The sequence below is a fragment of the Cherax quadricarinatus genome, chromosome 18 (genome assembly GCF_038502225.1).
Source record: "Cherax quadricarinatus isolate ZL_2023a chromosome 18, ASM3850222v1, whole genome shotgun sequence".
Classification (NCBI taxonomy): Eukaryota; Metazoa; Arthropoda; class Malacostraca; order Decapoda; family Parastacidae; genus Cherax; species Cherax quadricarinatus.
Window position 1 is genome coordinate 33,502,587 of NC_091309.1, and position 20,882 is coordinate 33,523,468.

At 43.6% G+C, this 20,882-nt stretch overlaps 1 protein-coding gene across 13 annotated transcripts in view; it reads right to left on the reverse strand.

Annotated features, from left to right (window-relative positions):
• Positions 1–20,882, reverse strand: part of LOC128689486 (GAS2-like protein 3) — a 1,113,234-nt gene that overhangs the window by 344,257 nt on the left and 748,095 nt on the right. For all 13 annotated transcript variants that reach the window (XR_008407186.1, XR_008407185.1, XM_070086395.1 and 10 more), the window contains exon 5: positions 159–300. Coding sequence is in view for 11 of the 13 variants with exons in the window: in XM_070086395.1 (XP_069942496.1) it covers positions 159–300 (142 nt within the window). In the remaining 2 variants the exon portion in view is untranslated. The remainder of the gene's footprint in view (positions 1–158; positions 301–20,882) is intronic.

The window sequence follows — 20,882 nt, forward strand, 5'->3', positions numbered from 1 at the left end:
TATAAAGCCTTTTATTAGTGAAAGACTTTTGTGATAGCCTCGTGATTCACCAGGAACCGTGGTAGAGCAAGGGTAACGTACAGGGGTACTCACTCAGGTCTAACGTCTGAAACAGGAGATTTCATGGTAGAGCAAAGGTAACGTACGGAAGTACTCACCCAGGTCCTCTGTCTCGAAGAGGAGGTTGTCGTGCACACCAAGGCGACGACAGAAGCGCAGGAAGTTGGAGATGTTATCTCGGGCGAAGAAAGTGCCGCTGCGGGCTCTCTCCCACGTCCTGTACGGCAGCCTGGGTACCTCCTGCAAGCAATAACACAAGACTATGTATACTTGCAAGGACCTTACACACTCACCAGACACCACACACGCAAGACTACACACACACACACACACACACACACACACACACACACACACACACACACACACACACACACACACACACACACACACACACACACACAAACACACACAGGAGCTTGGACTCGACCCCTGCAACCTCAACTAGGTGAGTACACACACACACACACACACACACACAAAATGTTTAAAATACTTTCTGTCTCCCTCCCTCTCGAGATACTGGTAATACGTCAGTGATCCAGCTTCTCATGTCAACGTCCACATATTCTCTGCATTCTTGGCGATAAGGCTCTCTGAGACTGAATGTCGTTTCTGAAGTATGCCAGTATACTGCAACCCACGTAACTAGCATATGTCTTGTTTTTTTGTAAACATGGTTTATTCCTTTAAACCAGCGTAAGCATAGCCAAGTTGAATTCCTGTGTTGACAAATAATTTTCACTTTGATGAATCATGTTACTACAAAATCGCTTTTGGTTTTTTAACTTTAAAAAAAATGATCTTATCTGTAGTATTTTTTTTGTGATTTTTATATATTTTATATATTTGTATAATATTAAATACATACTGTTGGCACTATTGCACAGCTCGAGTGATACGAGGATACTGTGTGCTAGTTAGTTATATATCTCTACCACTCTCCTCTCTGACCACTCGTCTCTACCACTCTCCTCTCTGACCACTCGTCTCTACCACTCTCCTCTCTGACCACTCGTCTCTACCACTCTCCTCTCTGACCACTCGTCTCTACCACTCTCCTCTCTGACCACTCGTCTCTACCACTCTCCTCTCTGACCACTCGTCTCTACCACTCTCCTCTCTGACCACTCGTCTCTACCACTCTCCTCTCTGACCACTCGTCTCTACCACTCTCCTCTCTGACCACTCGTCTCTACCACTCTCCTCTCTGACCACTCGTCTCTACCACTCTCCTCTCTGACCACTCGTCTCTACCACTCCCCTCTTTTGTGTTCAGTAATTTATATTTTATTTGCGATTCTATAATCTTTTGAACTGGTGTTTACGTATCCCCATTACAGTCTACCTGTTCTCCCCCCCCCCATCCCTCTTCAAGCGTTTAACAGTGTAATTCTCGCGTTTAAAGGATACCTTTAATTGGAGAATAGATTGAAACTCAAGAATGTGACACTTCCTGGTTCCTGGTTTCACAACGTTCCTACTACGAGCAAACATCGTCAAGGACTCGGACAAAGGAAACCAAACTATAAAGGTGGTGATTATGATGGCACGAGAGAGGGAACTGGAAGAAATACAGTGGGAGCGTAACTGGAAGAAGTGCAGTGGGAGAGGGAACTGGAAAAAGTGCAGTGGGAGAGGGAACTGGAAGAAGTGCAGTGGGAGCGGTAACTGGAAGAAGTGCAGTGGGAAAGGTAACTGGAAGAAGTACAGTGGGAGAGGGCACTGCAAGACCAAGCTATGTGAACGATGATCTAGACTGTCGAGTTCAAGTATGAAGAAAGAAAGGAATTGCTTATACGTAGTGTATATTTAAATAATGTGGAGAAGACGCGAGAAGACGTGCAAGAAATTCGGAGAACACGAAGCAGCCAAGAACAGAGGAGTAGGCAGAAAAGGAAGTAGTGAATAAGCGAGCCTAAGAAAGCAAGACAAGAGACAGTTTTTCTGATATAACATCAAAAGCCTCAACACAGGTACTCCACAGCCACATAAAGATGCGACTGTAATGTCATAAGGCTGAAGGAGAGGGGGACATTAAAACGGAGGATGAAAGAGAAGTACGTAAAGCGCAAAGAGCTTGAAGGAAAGAAAAAATATCAGAAGAAAGAGCAGAGAGTCACCTGCAAGCTCTGCTCTCAAAACATACTCACCGGAGCAAGAAAATATTAACACAGAGAAAGTTATGAGACTACAAACAGAACTTGACGCAACAGAAGCACCGAGACCAAACATGTCCATGGGTTCTGAGAGAAGCAGAACTATTGGTCTCCAACCAAGCACTGCAGAGGAGAAAGCTGCCAAACAACTGGGTGGGGAAGAAGAGGCCGGTTTGGTCTCCATACACAAGAAAAGAGACAGACAGGAGACATTGAACTACAGACCAGCGCCTTCAACGCTCACTTGATCAAAAGTTTCGGAAAGACTGTAAAAAGAAAATGGTGTCGGAACATGTGGAGAAAATGTATTAAAATAAAGAAAAGCGCCTCACGGTTTTTAGGAATTGGGGAAATCTTGTCCTTTGAGAATTGTTGGAGTTTTTTTTTTTTTGACAGGTACAGGGAAATAACGCAAGAAAGACGAGGGTGAACTGCATCTTCCTGCGCTGTGAGGGAGTAGTCGACATGGAACCACACGAGACTGGTATAGAAATCAAAAGAAACACCGGAACGTAGTGTTACTATGGATCAGAGAGCACCTGAAAGTGTTACAATGGATCATTGAGCACCTGAAAGTGTTACAATGGATCAGGAAGCACCTGAAAGTGTTACAATGGGTCAGGAAGCACCTGAAAGTGTTACAATGGATCAGAGAGCACCTGAAAGTGTTACAATGGATCAGAGAACACCTGAAAGTGTTACAATGGATCAGAGAGCACCTGAAAGTGTTACAACGGATCAGGAAGCACCTGAAAGTGTTACAATGGATCAGAGAGCACCTGAAAGTGTTACAATGGATCAGGAAGCACCTGAAAGTGTTACAATGGATCAGAGAGCACCTGAAAGTGTTACAATGGATCAGGAAGCACCTGAAAGTGTTACAATGGATCAGGAAGCACCTGAAAGTGTTACAATGGATCAGGAAGCACCTGAAAGTGTTACAATGGATCAGGAAGCACCTGAAAGTGTTACAATGGATCAGAGAACACCTGAAAGTGTTACAATGGATCAGGGAACACCTGATGCAGTGTTACAGTGGATCAGGATGTAGATAGTACCATATACTGTGGTTTATTGTAGGTTATTTGATTTTATTGTAGGTTATTTTATTGTAGTTTATTTTATTGTAGGTTGTTTTATCTTATTGTAGGTTGTTTTATCTTATTGTAGGTTATTTTATCTTATTGTAGGTTATTTTATCTTATTGTAGGTTATTTTGTTTTATGTTATTTTGTTTTATTTTAGTTTGTGTTTTATTTTAGGTTATTGTATTTTATTGTTATTGTTAGTTATTGTAGGTTACTTTATTGTTATTATATTTTATTGTAGGCTATTGTATTTAATTGTAGGTTAAAGAGACGTAAATTTACGATAATACACGTGAACCTAAATATAAAAACTAGTAATATATTTCCCTTGTGTTTGATCGTGTGGAAAATGGCGAATGGTATTTTGGAGGACACTGTAAACTTTGAACTGCAAGCTTTGATCTGGAAGAAGAAGAAAAAAAGGCACAATGCCATGACTGGAACAAAACCCAAACATCCCGCACATAACTTGTGAGGACGTTTCGGTCCGACTTGGAGCAGCAACAGCCTGGTTGATCAGGCTCTGATCCACCAGGAGGCCTGGTCACAGACCGGGCCGCGGGGGCGTTGACCCCCGGAACTCTCTCCAGGTAAACTCCAGGTATACAAGTCACAATAAGACACGAGAGTGAAGGAGTCAGTATATATAAGCGAGGGGGGACAGGATAAAGAGAGGAAGAAAGAAGTGGTAGAGGTAATGCTGGTAGTAGTAGTAGTAGAAGAGACAGAAAGGGAAGTGAAGCGAGGCAATAGTAGTAGTAGTAGTGATAATAGTAATGGAATAGTAGTACTGCAGGGGAGTTCATGGCCTACAAGGGGTGGGACCAAAATCACAGGGAAGGGGGGGAGGGGAAAACTGAAGGACAGGACACACCTAGGCAGAGGAAAGAAAATGAAAAATAGGAAAGAAGTGGTATGGAAATGAGGATAATGAAAGATCAGGTCAAGTCACGAGTGTTCTGAAGTTTAGATCATTTGATAGTGTAATGAGAAAGGAAGACATCCACAGAGACAACGCCACGACTAAGATTCTTATTAGGAAAGTTGTTTATAAAGGATGATTCAACAGGACAGCGTTTTGGAAGGCAGTTAAAACTGTCTACTCCATTACTACCACTACTTTTACCACCATTACTATTACCACTGTTACTACTACCACTATTACTTCTACCACTGTTATTGCCTCTCTTCACTCCCCTTTGTCTCTTGTGCCAGTGTTCTCCTCCCTTAAGTCAAGGTGACCTGACCTGACTAGGTTGGGTGCATTGGCTTAAGCCGGTAGGAGACTTGGACCTGCCTCGCATGGGCCAGTAGGCCTGCTGCAGTGTTCCTTCGTTCTTATGTGCTACCATTATTACTACTACCAGCATTACCTTTACCATTTCTTCTCCACTTCCTTTTTCCTCAATTTTTCCTATCTTTGTCCCCCTTGACTATATAATACTGGCTCGCTCACCCTGGTCATGTGGGGCACAGTTATGGCGAAGAACCCCATCCCCCTCAAGGAAGGTTCCTTGATGTTGGTGAGGGGCTCTTGATTTAGGAAATTGGATCTGTGCTCCAGTTCCCCGAATTAAGCCTGAATGCCTTCCACATCCCCCCCCCCCAGGCGCTGTATAATCCTCCGGGTTTAGCTCTTCCCCTTGATTATAATAATAATAATATGGCGAAGAAACTGTGAGACTTCTTCTTGGACTCCTGGAGCAGCGAGGCAAGCATGGTGTGGAAGACAGTAAACTCGGATCACAACCTACTGGAAACTCAACTCAACTCAACCCTACTTGATGTTTTCATCAAATTCAACTTTTAACTATGTGAACGTCAACTGGGATCTAATCATTAATGAAACATGCTGTGAAGATATATTGAATAACATGGATCCGAGTCAACGTCTAGGAAAGATTAACTCTTTGGCAGTAGAAGTATGTTCACGGTACTTAGCACCAAGGAGAAAGAAAAGATGCAAATCAGAAAGTCGCTCCTCGTGCAGGCGAAGACAAAGAAACACAAAACTTCTCAAGACGCTACACTGAAGTGCAGGAGGAAACAATGACTAGAGAAATAGAGGATATTGAAGTTAAACTGAATAAATCAGAGTCAAGGAGAGGCGGAGGGAGCTAAAAGTTAATAAAATTAAAAGAAATCTAAATAATTTCTTGTATTCAAAATCCAGGACAAAATCCACACACACAGTATTGGTTTCTTGATCAAACTAGATGGAACTTGCACTGACAGTAGGAAAGAACTAATTGAAATAATGAGGTCTCTGAACGATCTCTTCAGCTAACCAATAATGAGACAAAAAGGTTGTCAATCCGAATGAATTCTTAATGAAGGAGACTGAAAAACTTTGTCATCGTCTTCAAATTTTCAGGTTTGACTTCGAAAAAGTCACTGACAGCCGCAGATTCGTGGAGCTGCAAGAAACTCCTATCACATACCTTGAACACTGTATGAAGCGAGAGCCTAGACATGAGGTCATCTTTCAATCATTGATGATAATGGACATAGCAATAGAGTGAAAAGCTAAGGTGAAGAACATGGGAGAAATAATGTCAGGATCACAACATTGTCGTTATCGCAACTGAGGAAAATAAGAACCTTCGAAACAGTAGTTGCCAACCTAATGTTGGTCCTCTTTAAGACACTTGTTCTCTCTAGGCTGGACTATTGCTGTACATTAAGTCACTTTCTAGGCGGGCGAAATTGTAGACCTCGTGAGAATTGTCAAGTTCCAGTTTCGGTTAGCCATATTCTGTTGGACTGTCAGTTCTGTCAGCGAGCACGCAGAAGTTACCTCCGAAGTCGTCACCGCTTTAACGCCCTAACTTGATCTTCCTTCCTTGCTGACGGACCAGCCTATGACAGATTTCCTCGTTGACTTTTTGACAGCAACTGATTTACTACACAAACTCTGGTGATACTTCCTCTGGCGTTCCTCACAGCCCTTTGTAACTCTCCCTGTTGTCCACTCCACCCTTGTCACTATCCCCTGTCCCGCTGCACTGTTTGACCCTTGTACGTTTATTATAATAGTGTAGACGTAGTGGACGTACAGAGAACTTTGACTGCATTCATAAATTCCGTCAGGTGCCTAAAGTACTGGAAATGTTTGAATTCCCTCGACTTTTAATTTTTTTTTTTAATACAGGCGAAAAAGATGCATTACAATTTAAACTTGGAAAATCCTATAAGGACTGGTCTTAAATCTACACAGAGAAATCACTCCCTCTGAAAGTTAGAGGTTCAGTGGTGGTGCGGTAGGAACACTGAGACAGAACACAATAAGAATAGGGGATCCAAGAATATTCAACAGCCTGCTATCATACGTAAGGAGATTACCAACAGACCCCTTGTTGTCTTCAAGAGGAATCTTAAGGTACCATCAATCCTTCAGTTTAAACATCGAACATGGGGATATATTCTTGCTACCACACTCTCCACAAAACCATCCTACCATCTTTCCCTTCCCTGCCCCGGGTGTCACACACGCTCACTTAGCAAAATATGTCTTAGATGGAGCAAGACGCTGTGACCGCCCCAAGTGTCTCGCATAGGAGTATGTTGCCATACACCTAAGACTGAGTGGTGACGCTACCGTAGACTGGTGCAGTGACTGGTGAAGCTACCGTAGACTGGTGAAGCTACCATAGACTGGTGAAGCTACCATAGACTGGTGAAGCTACCATAGACTGATGCAGTGACTGGTGAAGCTACCATATACTGGTACAGTGACTGGTGAAGCTACCGTAGACTTGTGAAGGTACCACAGACTGGTGCAGTGACTGATGAAGTTACCGTAGACTGGTGCAGTGACTGGTGAAGTTACCGTAGACTGGTGCAGTGACCGGTGAAGCTACCGAAGACTGTTGTAGTGACTGGTGAAGCTACCGTAGACTGGTGAAGCTACCATAGACTGGTGAAGGTACCGTAGACTGGTGAAGCTACCGTAGACTGGTGAAGCTACCATAGACTGGTGCAGTGACTGGTGAAGCTTCCGTAGACTGGTGCAGTGACTGATGAAGCTACCGTAGACTGTTGCAGTGACTGGTGAAGCTACCGTAGACTGGTGAAGCTACCATAGACTGGTGCAGTGACTGGTGAAGCTTCTGTAGACTGGTGCAGTGACTGGTGAAGCTTCCGTAGACTGGTGCAGTGACTGATGAAGCTCCTGTAGACTGGTGCAGTGACTGGTGAAGCTACCGTAGACTGGTGCAGTGACTGACGAAGCTACCGAAGACTGTTGCAGTGACTGGTGAAGCTACCGTAGACTGGTGAAGCTACCATAGACTGGTGAAGCTACTGTAGACTGGTGAAGCTACCATAGACTGGTGCAGTGACTGGTGAAGCTTCCGTAGACTGGTGCAGTGACTGATGAAGCTCCTGTAGACTGGTGCAGTGACTGGTGAAGTTATCGTAGACTGGTGCAGTGACTGGTGAAGTTACCGTAGACTGGTGCAGTGACTGGTGAAGCTACTGTAGACTGGTGCAGTGATTGGTGAAGCTACCATAGACTGGTGCAGTGACTGGTGAAGCTACCGTAGACTGGTGCAGTGACTGGTGAAGCTACCGTAGACTGGTGCAGTGACTGGTGAAGCTACCGTAGACTGGTGCAGTGACTGGTGAAGCTACCGTAGACTGGTGCAGCGATTGATGAAGTTACCATAGACTGGTGCAGTGACTGGTGAAGCTACCGTAGACTGGTGCAGTGACTGGCAAAGTTACCGTAGACTGGTGCAGTGACTGGTGAAGCTACCGTAGATTGGTGCAGTGACTGGTGAAGGTACCGTAGACTGGTGCAGCGATTAATGAAGTTACCGTAGACTGGTGCAGTGACTGATGAAGCGGCTGTAGACTGGTGAAGTTACCGTAGACTGGTGAAGTTACCGTAGACTGGTGAAGTTCCCGTAGACTGGTGAAGTTACCGTAGACTGGTGCAGTGACTGGTGAAGTTACCGTAGACTGGTGCAGTGGCTGGTGAAGTTACCGTAGACTGGTGCAGTGACTGGTGAAGTTACCGTAGACTGGTGCAGTGACTGGTGAAGCTACCGTAGACTGGTACAGTAACTGGTGAAGTTACCGTAGACTGGTGCAGTGGCTGGTGAAGTTACCGTAGACTGGTGCAGTGACTGGTGAAGTTACCGTAGACTGGTGCAGTGACTGGTGAAGCTACCGTAGACTGGTACAGTAACTGGTGAAGCTACCGTAAACTGGTACAGTAACTGGTGAAGTTACCGTAGACTGGTGCAATGACTGGTGAAGTTACGAGGCAAAGCTACGCTTCCAGTTCAACTGGCATCTCCTGTGCCCCATTTAACTGAGGTGGTGTGATAGTGATTGTTGGTGGTGTGATAGTGATGGGTGGTAGTGGTGTGATAGTGATTTGCGGTGGTGGCGTGATAGTGATGGGCGGTGATGGCGTGATAGCGATGGGTAGTGTGATAGTAATGGGCGGTGGTGGCGTGATAGTGATGGGCAGTGGTGGCGTGATAGTGATGGGCGGTGGTGGCATGATAGTGATGGGTGATGGTGGCGTGATAGTGATGGGTGGTGGTGGCGTGATAGTGATGGGCGGTGGTTTCTTGATAGTGATGGGTGGTGGTGGCGTGATAGTGATGGGCGGTGGTTGCTTGATAGTGATGGGTGGTGGTGGCATGATAGTGATGGGTGGTGGTGGCATGATAGTGATTAGTGGTGGTGGCGTGATAGTGATGGGTGGTGGTGGCATGATAGTGATGGGTGTTGGTGGCATGATAGTGATTGGTGGTGGCGTAACAGTGATGGGCGGTGGTGGAGTGATAGTGATGGGCGGTGGTGGCGTGATAGTGATGGGCGGTGGTGGCATGATAGTGATGGGCGGTGGTGGCGTGATAGTGATGGGCGGTGGTGGCTTGATAGTGTAACGTAGAAAATAAAGATGACTGGCTAGGGTTGAGTGTAAAGTGTGCGGGAGAGAGAGTGAACGAGAGAGTGGGATGATATTTATTCAACTTGTCATACAACGGCTGTGTATGTTTGGTGTTAAGAAGTTCTAGGCAGAGTATAGAAACTTTTAGAAGGTGTCGATTTAATGGATCAGAACGGCCCGTAAGGTCTAATTAACTCTTCCGATTATGGTTAATTGTTAATTGTTGCATCCAAGGTATTATGGGGCGTGAATTGTTGCATCCAAGGTATTATACCTTATTCTTAGTATGTATATTTAGAAATAGTGCATTATTCTCTTATTTAGTTTTAATAACAGACCCTGGTTGTTCTGATACGAGGATGCTAATATGGGAGCATCCTCTAATATATGTTATGGAACGTAAGCATGTACATTGTGTGTGTGTGTGTGTGTGTGTGTGTGTGTGTGTGTGTGTGTGTGTGTGTGTGTGTGTGTGTATATATATATATATATATATATATATATATATATATATATATATATATATATATATATATATATATATATATATATATTATTCACAGAGAAACCATGCTTGAACGTAGTCAATACCCCAAGAGTCGCCTTAATATACATAGTCTTCAGCAGTATTTGTGATTTACATAGTACTGTGTAGCTTCTCTCTGTTTCATTTTATAAGCGCTTTATTACTTTTCTATAAGAGATCTCTGCCGTTGCTATGTACTTCTAATATTTTATTTAATATTTACATTTCCTGTAATAAACAGTCATACTCCACTAAGACCTTTCAGCTCTTGTTGAGTTGACTTGGTCATATCAGTCTTTCCACTGTGTGATGCTTAACTACTTGATGAGCATGTTACTCTATCTACTGGGAGGTGTTTGAACACTAGACAAACTTTCTGCTCTTGTTTGCTCTAAGTCTTCCAAGGAAACGAGCCGCTGGTGAATAAAATGATTACTTGTGCACCGGTCAAGGTGATTACTCTGTCATTATAACTTGAATGTTGCTGTTATTGTTGTAACTTCTCTGAAGTATGTTAATTTGTTCAGTAGTGGAGTCTGCCTGGAAGTCTGTGCATCTGAGAAGTCTGCCTGGAAGCCTGTGCATCTGAGAAGTCTGCCTGGAAGTCTGTGCATCTGAGAAGTCTGCCTGGAAGTCTGTGCATCTGAGAAGTCTGCCTGGAAGTCTGTGCATCTGAGAAGTCTGCCTAGAAGTCTGTGCCTCTGAGAAGTCTACATGGAAGTCAGTCAGTTTTGTTTGACATCAGTGTTCTGCAAGGCCTCACAACACAGGTTTTACTCTTGCCCAACTCAACACAGTCCACCAGTCTGGGTATTCCTCGCCTCTGCAGTACCATTATCCTTGGGATTGTCGTGGCAGTTAACACCTAGATAGAGCACATAAAGATAGGGAACACAAGGGGACCTGGGGAAATTTATATTATTATATCTGTTAATAGATCTAAAATTCGTCACCTCAAAAGTCTGGTCTCAGACCAAACTCTTCAAAAGAAATATTACAGGACTGAGAATTAAAACACGCACATCAAAGATAAGTTTATATTGAATGTAAGACATTTGTAAGATTTACTTTTGATCTTTCGTGGTCATGAGGCAGCGAAAAGTCCCGACTTCCCAGAGTAAAAAACTTTTCACAGACTTCGCTTTCCCATTGGTATGACGGCACAGTAGTACCACCGTGGATTCTGTCTACGAACCTACTACCTACAAGGAAACTCAAATGGACGTTAAATCCAGAAACGAGTCACAGGGACGAAGTAAAGTAGTTATGTAATCAGAGAATACTTACGAAGTAGAATAATCTGAAAGAGCACTTTTTTGTGTGTGTAATTATGCGAGTACATATAAACACAGTGCATACAACGTGTATGGAGAAAGTGTACGGAGAGAGTTAACTGAACATATCACCATCATATAGACAGAAAAAATGGACATTGAATCGAGGTGAGGTCCTCAGAGACCCACACAGTAACCACTCCACCACGGTGACTTTTTGAAATTTTTACCACATTGTAAGTTTCAGATTAGATCTTTTCACTCGGAAGACCTCGGTTCGAATCCTTATCCATTTTTTCTGTTTATTCTTTTGGAGGATGTTCATCACAGCTTAATTATGAATCGTATCACCAGAGGTTCAGGTCAGTCATGCTGCTTCTGAGATATATGTTAACCTAAGAAATAATTTCAGTAAGCTTAACAATGATTCATTTAGGACATTGTACACAACTCAAATTACAACAGTCTTAGTGGAAGCGGCGGCAGCATGGAGCCCACACCTCAAGAAGATAGAGAAACTAGAATAACTCTCAAGGTTCCTGATGAGATTGGTGCCTAAACTATGTAATCTAGGAGAATAGATATAAAGAAATTTGAAACTAATATATATATATATAATATATATCTATATATATATATATATATATATATATATATATATATATATATATATATATATATATATATATATATATGCATGCAATCAGATCATAGGAATTGGTGATCTCACAATATGCAGAACAACCACTGAAAAAATAGCGAAATTCCAAGCGATTTCGTGACTTCTCACATTATATATATAATGTAACTAGGGACAGATTGATATGCGAGGTTGCTCTGCCCGGGAAACTGGCATGTAAGGTGTGTCAAAGGGACGCTAGTAAGCACTCTTCAAGTCCCAGGATGGAGAGTGGAAAACCGGTAAGGTGATATATCCGTTAGGTTTGGTTTAGCGCTTCTTTATGATTCTAATATCTGTTGGTTCCGTGGGAACCCCGAGCCCTAGCGGATTCCCATCTCAGGAGAAATAATATGCTCAGTTTTAAGAGTAAGTATGGTCGAACCCTGGAAGTTAGGAATCACTAGCTGACCAGTAAGAGTTTAAAGGTGAGGTTATGGCCAGGATAGTGCACCTAGACTAGTGCATCTAGGTAAGCAATATCCATTTTCTCTAAGTCGTGCTGCTAAGATTTCTTGTGTTAACACTAAAATTGACGGTCGAAATGCAGCGGGGTAGATGAAAAAGACATCAGTGCAACACATCTATATCTCTACTCTGGAAACGTTTCCCCAGCTGGTGTCTTTTTTATGCCAATACAGGAAATAATACTGGAGATTCTGGAAGATGGGTAGTATTATCCAGTATTCTCCGTATTGGACTGTGGAAACCACTGGTTGGCGACACGCCACACTGAAGACACCTCTCAGTCTAGTTATCAGTATTGTACACCATTAATATATATAATACCCGGACTCAAGGCTCGTAGCACATAGCCGCGTGCAGGGAGGCGAGTGCACAGAGCTGCGTGCACAGGGGCGTGTGCACAAGTTATGAATATGACAGTGACACGGCAGCGTTGATGAAGGCACAAAAGGCACACACGTACGTAGGCCGACACGCACAAAGAGCAGTCAGTGAAGCTCAGGCAAGCAGAAAGCAGACGAGTTGTCGGAACCACATCAAACGTACCATCTGGCTGACCAGAACCATTTTAAGAGGAGCAGACAAGTACCAAGAGTAACAAACACAAGGAATGAAGAACTTGTGGTTTGCCACGTCAATCTTTTCAGGTGCCAGAAGAAGCTTTTCAGTGTACAGATAGAAGGGTAAAATAACCCTTGACAGAAGTGTAATATGAAGAGCAGATGATGGATTGTTGAGTGGGTTTGGTCATGTAGAAAGAATGGAGTACGAGGTGAAACAATAGGGTATGCAAATCTGGGTTTTGGTGGAAGGTAGTGTTGGGCACGACCAAGAAAGGAGATTGTGGAAGATGTATTGTGATGTAGGGTCGTGAGCAACCAGCAGCCATGTGAGTGTATGAGAGTGGTGAGTGTGTGTGCGCTTCAGGAGTGTAGGCAAGGTAACGGAAGGGGATTCACTAAAATCAGTGGAGGAGGGAAGTACAGCGCCTGCACTGGTAACCCGTGGTTGGATTTATATCTGTCTATATGTAGCTATAAGGTTAGTAATTCATACACGTCATAAACATCTGTGTAAGTACTGATATTTGTGGTGGTGTTGATGTGGGTGTGGTTTTTGTGGGGGTGTGATGGTGGGGGTGGTGTTGGTGGGTGTGGTGTTGGTGGGTGTGGTGTTGGTGGGGATGTGGTGGTGGGGGTGTGGTGGTGTTGGTGGGGGTGTGGTGGGGGATGTACTCACCTAATTGTGGTTGCATGGGTCGAGACTCAGCTCCTGGGCCAGCCTATTCACTGAACGCTACTAGGTCCTCTCTCTGCTTCCTGAGCTTTGTCATACCTCGTCTTAAAGCTATGTATGGTTCCTGCCTCTGCTACATCACTTGCTAGGCTATTCCACTTCCTGACGACTCTGACTGAAGAAGTACTTCCTAACATCCCTGTGACTCGTCTGAGTCTTCAGCTTCCAATTGTGACCCTTTGTTTCTGTGTCCCATCTCTGGAACATCCTGTCTCTGTCCACCTTGTCTATTCCCCGCATTATTTTGTATGGTGTTATCATGTCTACCCTGACCCTCCTGTCCTCCAGTATCGTCAGTCCGATTTCCCTCAACCTTTCTTCTTAGGACATTCCCCTGTGGTGGTGGTGGTGGGGGGTGTGATGCTGTTGGTGGGGGTGTGATGCTGTTGGTGGGGGTGTGATGCTGTTGGTGGGGGTTTGGTAGTGGTGTGGTGGTGAGGGTGTGGAGGGTGAGATGTGGTTTCAGCGTTGTGTGAATGACTTTCTGGGCCGCTTGCGGCACTCTGGTTTGTCACAGCTTCAGCCTCGAGCATCTGCGGCATCTCAGATGCACCGCAACCTGCGTTCTCCAGCACCTGCGACAGTCTGAGGTAGGGAGAGTCCTGGAATGTGTGAACCAGCTACTAAGTCGGGCGAAGTATACCTGGAGGGAAGGAAGGAAGGAAGGAAGGAAGGAGGGAGGGAGGGAGGGAGAAAGATAAAGGGAGGAAAAGGAGGTCAAAAGGGATATAAGTAATCTTTCAAATGTTGACTAAGTCAGGAACAAGAGGATTAAAATGTGGAGGAGGAGGAAGAAGAGCAGGAGAAGGAAGAGGAAGAAGAAGAAGAAGGGGTGTACTACACTTACGAGTTTAGCAGGGGAGTGAATTTTAGCTCTCGGGCCCAACCTCTGTTACGAGTAAATTTGGTTAATTCCCTGTCCTCTTCGTGATTGTCGTAACCCAGTCGTGACTCAGTGTACTGAAATGACCTTCAGTATCATATTACTAGAATTCAAACAACACTATTAGCCTTCCTACAACACTACTAGCCTTCCTACAAAACTACAAGCCTTCCTGCAACACTACTAGCCTTCCTACAACACTACTAGCCTTTCTACAACACTACTAGCCTTCCTACAACACTACTAGCCTTCCTGCAACACTACTAGCCTTCATACAACACTACTAGCCTTCCTACAATATTACTTCCCTTCCTACAATAGTACTAGCCTTCCTGCAACACTACTAGCCTTCCTACAATAATACTACCCTTTCTAAAAATTAGCCTTCCTACAATACTACTAGCTTTGCTACAACACTACTAGCCTTCCTACAATACTACTAATATTCCTACAATACTACTAGCCTTCCTGCAATACTACTAGCCTTCCTACAATACTACTAATATTCCTACAATACTACTAGCCTTCCTGCAATACTACTAGCCTTCCTACAATACTACTAATATTCCTACAGTACTACTAGCCTTCCTAGAACACTACTAGCCTTCCTAGAACACTACTAGCCTTCCTACAACACTACTAGCCTTCCTACAACACTACTAGCCTTCCTACAATACTAGCCTTCCTACAACACTACTAGCCTTCCTACACTATTATCCTTCGTACAACATTTCTTCCCTTCCTACAATACTAGCTGTCCTACAATATTACTTCCCTTCCCAAAATAATACTAGGATTCCTACAACACTACTAGCCTTCCTACAACAATAATCTTCCTGTAATACTAGGATTCCTACAAAACTACTAGCCTTCATACAGTTCCACTTCCCTTCTTACAACACTAGTTCCCTTCTTACGATAGTACTCGCCTTCCTACAACACTGCTTTCCTTCCTACAATATTACTAGCCTTCCTACAACACTGGGAGCCTTCCTACAACATTACTAGCCTTCCTACAATGCTACTAGCCTTCCTACAATGTTGCTAGCCTTCCTATAACACTACTGGTCTTCCTACGACGCTACTAGCTTTTTAACGCTAATAGCGTTTTTTTACGTTACTAGCCTTCCTACAAATACTAGCCTTCCTTCAACACTATTTCCTTTCTACAATAGTGCAAGCCTTCCTACAATACTTCCCTTCCTACAACACTACTAACCTTCCTACAATAGCCTACAATGCTACTAGCCCTCCTACAACACTACTAGCCTTCCCACAACACTATTAGCCTTCCTTCGACACTAGCATTTTTAAAACGCTACTAGCCCTTTTTCAACGCTACTAGCCTTTTTTTACAGCGCTACTAGCTTTCCTACAACGCTACTAGCCTTCCTACAATAATAGTCTTTCTAAAACGCCACTAACCTTTCTACAAAGTTACCAGCCTTCCTACAACGCTACTAGCCTTCCTACGACGCTACTAGCCTTCCTAAATACTAGTCTTCCTACAACGCTACTAGCCTTCCTACAGCACTACTAACCTTTCTACAACACTACTAGCCTTCGTACAACGCTGCTAGCCTTTTTCAACGCTACTAGCTTTCCTGCACTACTAGCCTTCCTACAACACTAGCCGTCCTACAACACTACTAGCCTTCCTACAACACTACTAGCCTTTCTACAACGCTACTAGCCTTTCTACAACGCTACTAGCCTTCCTGCAACGCTACTAGTCTTCCTACGTCCCTTTCTACAATAATACTAGCCTTCCTACAATGCTGCTAGCCTTCCTACAACGCTACTCGCCTTCCTACAACGCTACTAGCCTTCCTACAACACTACTAGCCTTTCTACAACGCTACTTGCCTTTTTACAACGCTTCTAGCCTTCCTACAACGCTACTAGCCTTGCTACAACACTACTAGCCTTCCTACAACGCTACTAGCCTTCCTACAACAGTACCCTTCCTACAACGCTACTAGCCTTCCTACAACACTAGCCTTCCTACGACGCTACTAGCCTTCCTACGACACTACTAGCCTTCCTACAACGTTACTAGCCTTTCTAAATCACTAACCTTTCTACAACGCTATTAGCCATCCTACACCGCTGCTAGCCTTCCTAAAACACTACTAGCCTTTTTACAACGCTACTAGCCTTTATACAACGCTATTAGCCTTCCTAAAACACTATTAGCCATGTTACAACGCTACTACCCTTCCTAAAACAGTACTAGCATTTTTACAACGCTACTAGCCTTGCTACGACTACTAGCCTTCCTACGACACTACTAGCTTTCTTACGACACTAGCTTTTTTAAAACGGTACTAGCCCTTTTTCAACGCTACTAGCCGTTTTACAACGCTACTAGCGTTCCTACAACACTACTAGCCTTCCTGCAACGCTACTAGCCTTCCTACAATACTTCCCTTTCTACAATAATACTAGCCTTCCTACAACACTACTAGCCTTCCTACAACGCTACTAGCCTTCCTGAAACACTAGCCTTTTTACAATGCTACTAGCCTTCCTACACTACTAGCCTTTTTACAACACTACCAGCCTTCCTACAACACTAACCTTTCTACAACGCTAATAGCCTTTCTAAAACACTACTAGCCTTCCTACAACGCTGATAGCCTTCCTACGGCACTACTAGCCTGTTTACAACGTTAGTAGCCCTTTTTCAATGCTAAAAGCCTTTTACAACGCTACTAGCCTTCCTACAACGCTGCTAGCCTTCCTACAATACTACTCCCCTTTCTTCAATAATACTAGCCTTCTTGCAACACTAGCCTTCCTACAACGCTACTAGCCTTCCTACAACACTACTAGCCTTTCTACAACGATACTAGCTTTCCTACAACGTTACTAGCCTTCCTATAGCGCTACTAGCCTTCCTACAACGCTACTCGCCTTCCTACACTACTAGCCTTCCTGAAACACTACTAGCCTTCCTACAACAATAACCTTTCTACAACGCTAATAGCCTTCCTAAAACACTACTAGCCTTTCTACAACGCTAATAGCCTTCCTACAACACTATTAGCCTTCCTACAACGCTACTAGCCTTCCCACAACGCTACTAGCCTTTCTAAATCACTACTAACCTTTCTACAACGCTATTAGCCACCCTACAACCCTATTAGCCTTCGTAAAACACTAGCCCTTTTACAACGCTACTAGCCTTCCTAAAGCAATACTAGCATTTTTACAACGCTACTAGCCTTTCTACAACGCTACCAGCCTTGCTACGACTACTAGCCTTCCTACGACACTACTAGCTTTCTTACGACGCTAGCATTTTTACATCGGTAATAGCCCTTTTTCAACGCTACTAGCCTTCCTACAACGCTAACCTTCCTACAACACTAGCATTCCTGCAATACCACTAGCCTTCTTTCAACACTACTAGCCTTCCTACACTATTATCCTTCGTACAACGCTACTACCCTTCCTACAACACTACTAGCCTTCCTACAATGCTACTAGCCTTCCTACAACACTACTAGCCTTCCTACACTATCCTTCGTACAACGCTACTAGCCTTCCTACAACACTACTAGCCTTCCTACATTATTATCCTTCGTACAACATTTCTTCCCTTCCTACAATTCTAGCTTTCCTACAATATTACTTCCCTTCCCAAAATAGTACTAGGATTCCTACAACACTACTAGCCTTCCTACAACGATAATCTTCCTGTAATAATAGGATTCCTACAAATATACTAGCCTTCATACAATTCCACTTTCCTTCTTACAACACTAGTTCCCTTCTTAGGATAGTACTAGCCTTCCTACAACACTGCTTTCCTTCCTTCAATATTACTAGCCTTCCTACAATACTCGGATTCATACAACACTGCGAGCCTTCCTACAACATTACTAGTCTTCCTACAATGCTACTAGCCTTCCTACAATACTAGCCTTCCTACAATGCTACTAGCCTTCCTACAACTCTTCTGGCCTTCGTACGACACTACTCCCCTTTTCATAACGCTACTAGCTTTTTAACGATACTAGCCTTTTTTACAACGTTACTAGCCTTCCTACAACAATACTAGCCTTCCTACAACACTACTAACCTTTCTACAACACTAGCCTACAATGCTACTAGCCTTCCTACAACACTACTAGCCTTCCCACAATATTATTAGACTTCCAACGGCACTAGCATTTTTAAAACGCTATTAGCCCCTTTTCAACGCTATCCTTTTTTTACAACGCTACTAGCTTTCCTACGCTACTAGCCTTCCTACAATAATAGCCTTTCTAACAAGCTACTAACCTTTCTACAAAGTTACTAGCCTTCCTACAACGGTACTAGCCTTCCTACGACGCTACTAGCCTTCCTACAACGCTACTAGCCTTCCTACAACGCTACTAGCCTTCCTACAGCACTACTAACCTTTCTACAACACTAGCCTTCCTACAACGCTGCTAGCCTTTTTACAGCGCTACTAGCCTTCCTACAACACTAGTCTTCCTACAACGCTACTAGCCTTCCTACAGCACAAACTAGCCTTCCTACAACACTACTAGCCTCTCTACAACGCTTCTAGCCTTTCTACAACGCTACTAGCCTTCCTGCAACGCTACTAGTCTTCTTACTTCCCTTTCTACAATAATACTAGCCTTCCTACAACGCTACTAGCCTTTCTACAACGCTACTCGCCTTCCTAGAACGCTACTAGCCTTCCTACAACACGACTAGCCTTCCTACAACGCTACTAGCCTTTCTACAACGCTACTAGCATTCCTACAACACTACTAGCCTTCCTACAGCGCTACTCGCCTTCCTACAACGCTACTAGCCTGTCTAAATAACTATTAACCTTTCTACAACGCTATTAGCCATTCTACAGCGCTGCTAGCCTTCCTAAAACACTACTAGCCTTTTTACAACGCTACTAGCCTTCCTAGAACGCTATTAGCCTTCCTAAAACACTACTAGCGTTTCTACAACGCTATTAGCCATCCTACAGCGCTGCTAGCCTTCCTAAAACACTAGCCTTTTTACAACGCTACTAGCCTTCCTACAATACTAGCCTTCCTACAACGTTACTAGCCTTCCTGAAACACTAGCCTTTTTACAATGCTACTAGCCTTCCTACAATAACCTTTCTACAACGCTAATAGCCTTTCTAAAACACTAGCTTTTTTACAACGCTACTAGCCTTCCTACAACGCTGCTAGCCTTCCTACAATACTACTTCCCTTTCTTCAATAATACTAGCCTTCTTGCAACACTAGCCTTCCTACAACACTACTAGCCTTCCTACAACACTACTAGCCTTTCTACTACAACGTTACTAGCTTTCCTACAACGTTAATAGCCTTCCTACAGCGCTACTAGCCTTCCTGCAACGCTACTAGTCTTCCTATTTCCCCTTCTACAATAATACTAGATTTCCTACAACGATACTAGCTTTCCTACAACGCTACTAGCCTTCCTACAACGCTACTAGCTTTCCTACAACACTACTAGCCTTCCTACAACGCTACTCGCCTTCCTACAACGCTAATAGCGTTCCTAAATCACTACTAACCTTTTACAATGCTACTAGCCTTCCTACACTACTAGCCTTGCTACAACACTAACCTTTCTACAATGCTACTATCGTTCCTACAACGCTACTAGCCTTCCTACAACACTACTAGCCTTTCTACAACGCTATTAGCCTTTCTAAAACTACTAGCCTTTCTAAATCACTACTAACCTTTCTACAACGCTATTAGCCATCCTACAGCGCTGCTAGCCTTCCTAAAACACTAATAGCCTTTCTACAACGGTAATATCCTTCCTACAACACTAATAGCCTTTCTAAATCACTACTAACCTTTCTACAACGCTATTAGCCATCCTACAACGCTATTAGCCTTCCTAAAGCACTATTAGCATTTTTACAAAGCTACTAGCCTTTCTACAACGCTACTAGCCTTGCTACGACTATTAGCCTTCCTACGACACTACTAGCTTTCTTACGACACTAGCGTTTTTACAAAGGTAATAGCATTTTTTCAACGCTACTAGCCGTTTCACAACGCTACTAGCCTTCCTACAACGCTACTAGCCTTCCTGCAGCGCTACTAGCCTTCTTACAATACTTCCCTTTCTACAATAATACTAGCCTTCCTACAATGCTACTAGCCTTCCTACAACACTACTAGCCTTCCTACAACGCTACTGAGTTTTCCTGAAACACTACTAGCCTTTTTACAACGCTACTAGCCTTCCTACACTACTAGCCTTTTTACAACACTACTAGCCTTCCTACAACACTACTAACCTTCTTACAACACTACTAGCCTTCCTGCAACACTATTAACCTTCCTACAATACCAGCCTTCCTGCAATACTACTAGCCTTCCTACAACACTACTAGCCTTCCTACAATGCTACTAGCCTTCCTACAACACTACTGGCCTTGCTACAACACTACTAGCCTTCCTACAACAATAATCTTCCTGTAATACTAGGATTCCTACAAAACTACTAACCTTCATACAGTTCCACTTCCCTTCTTTCAACACTAGTTCCC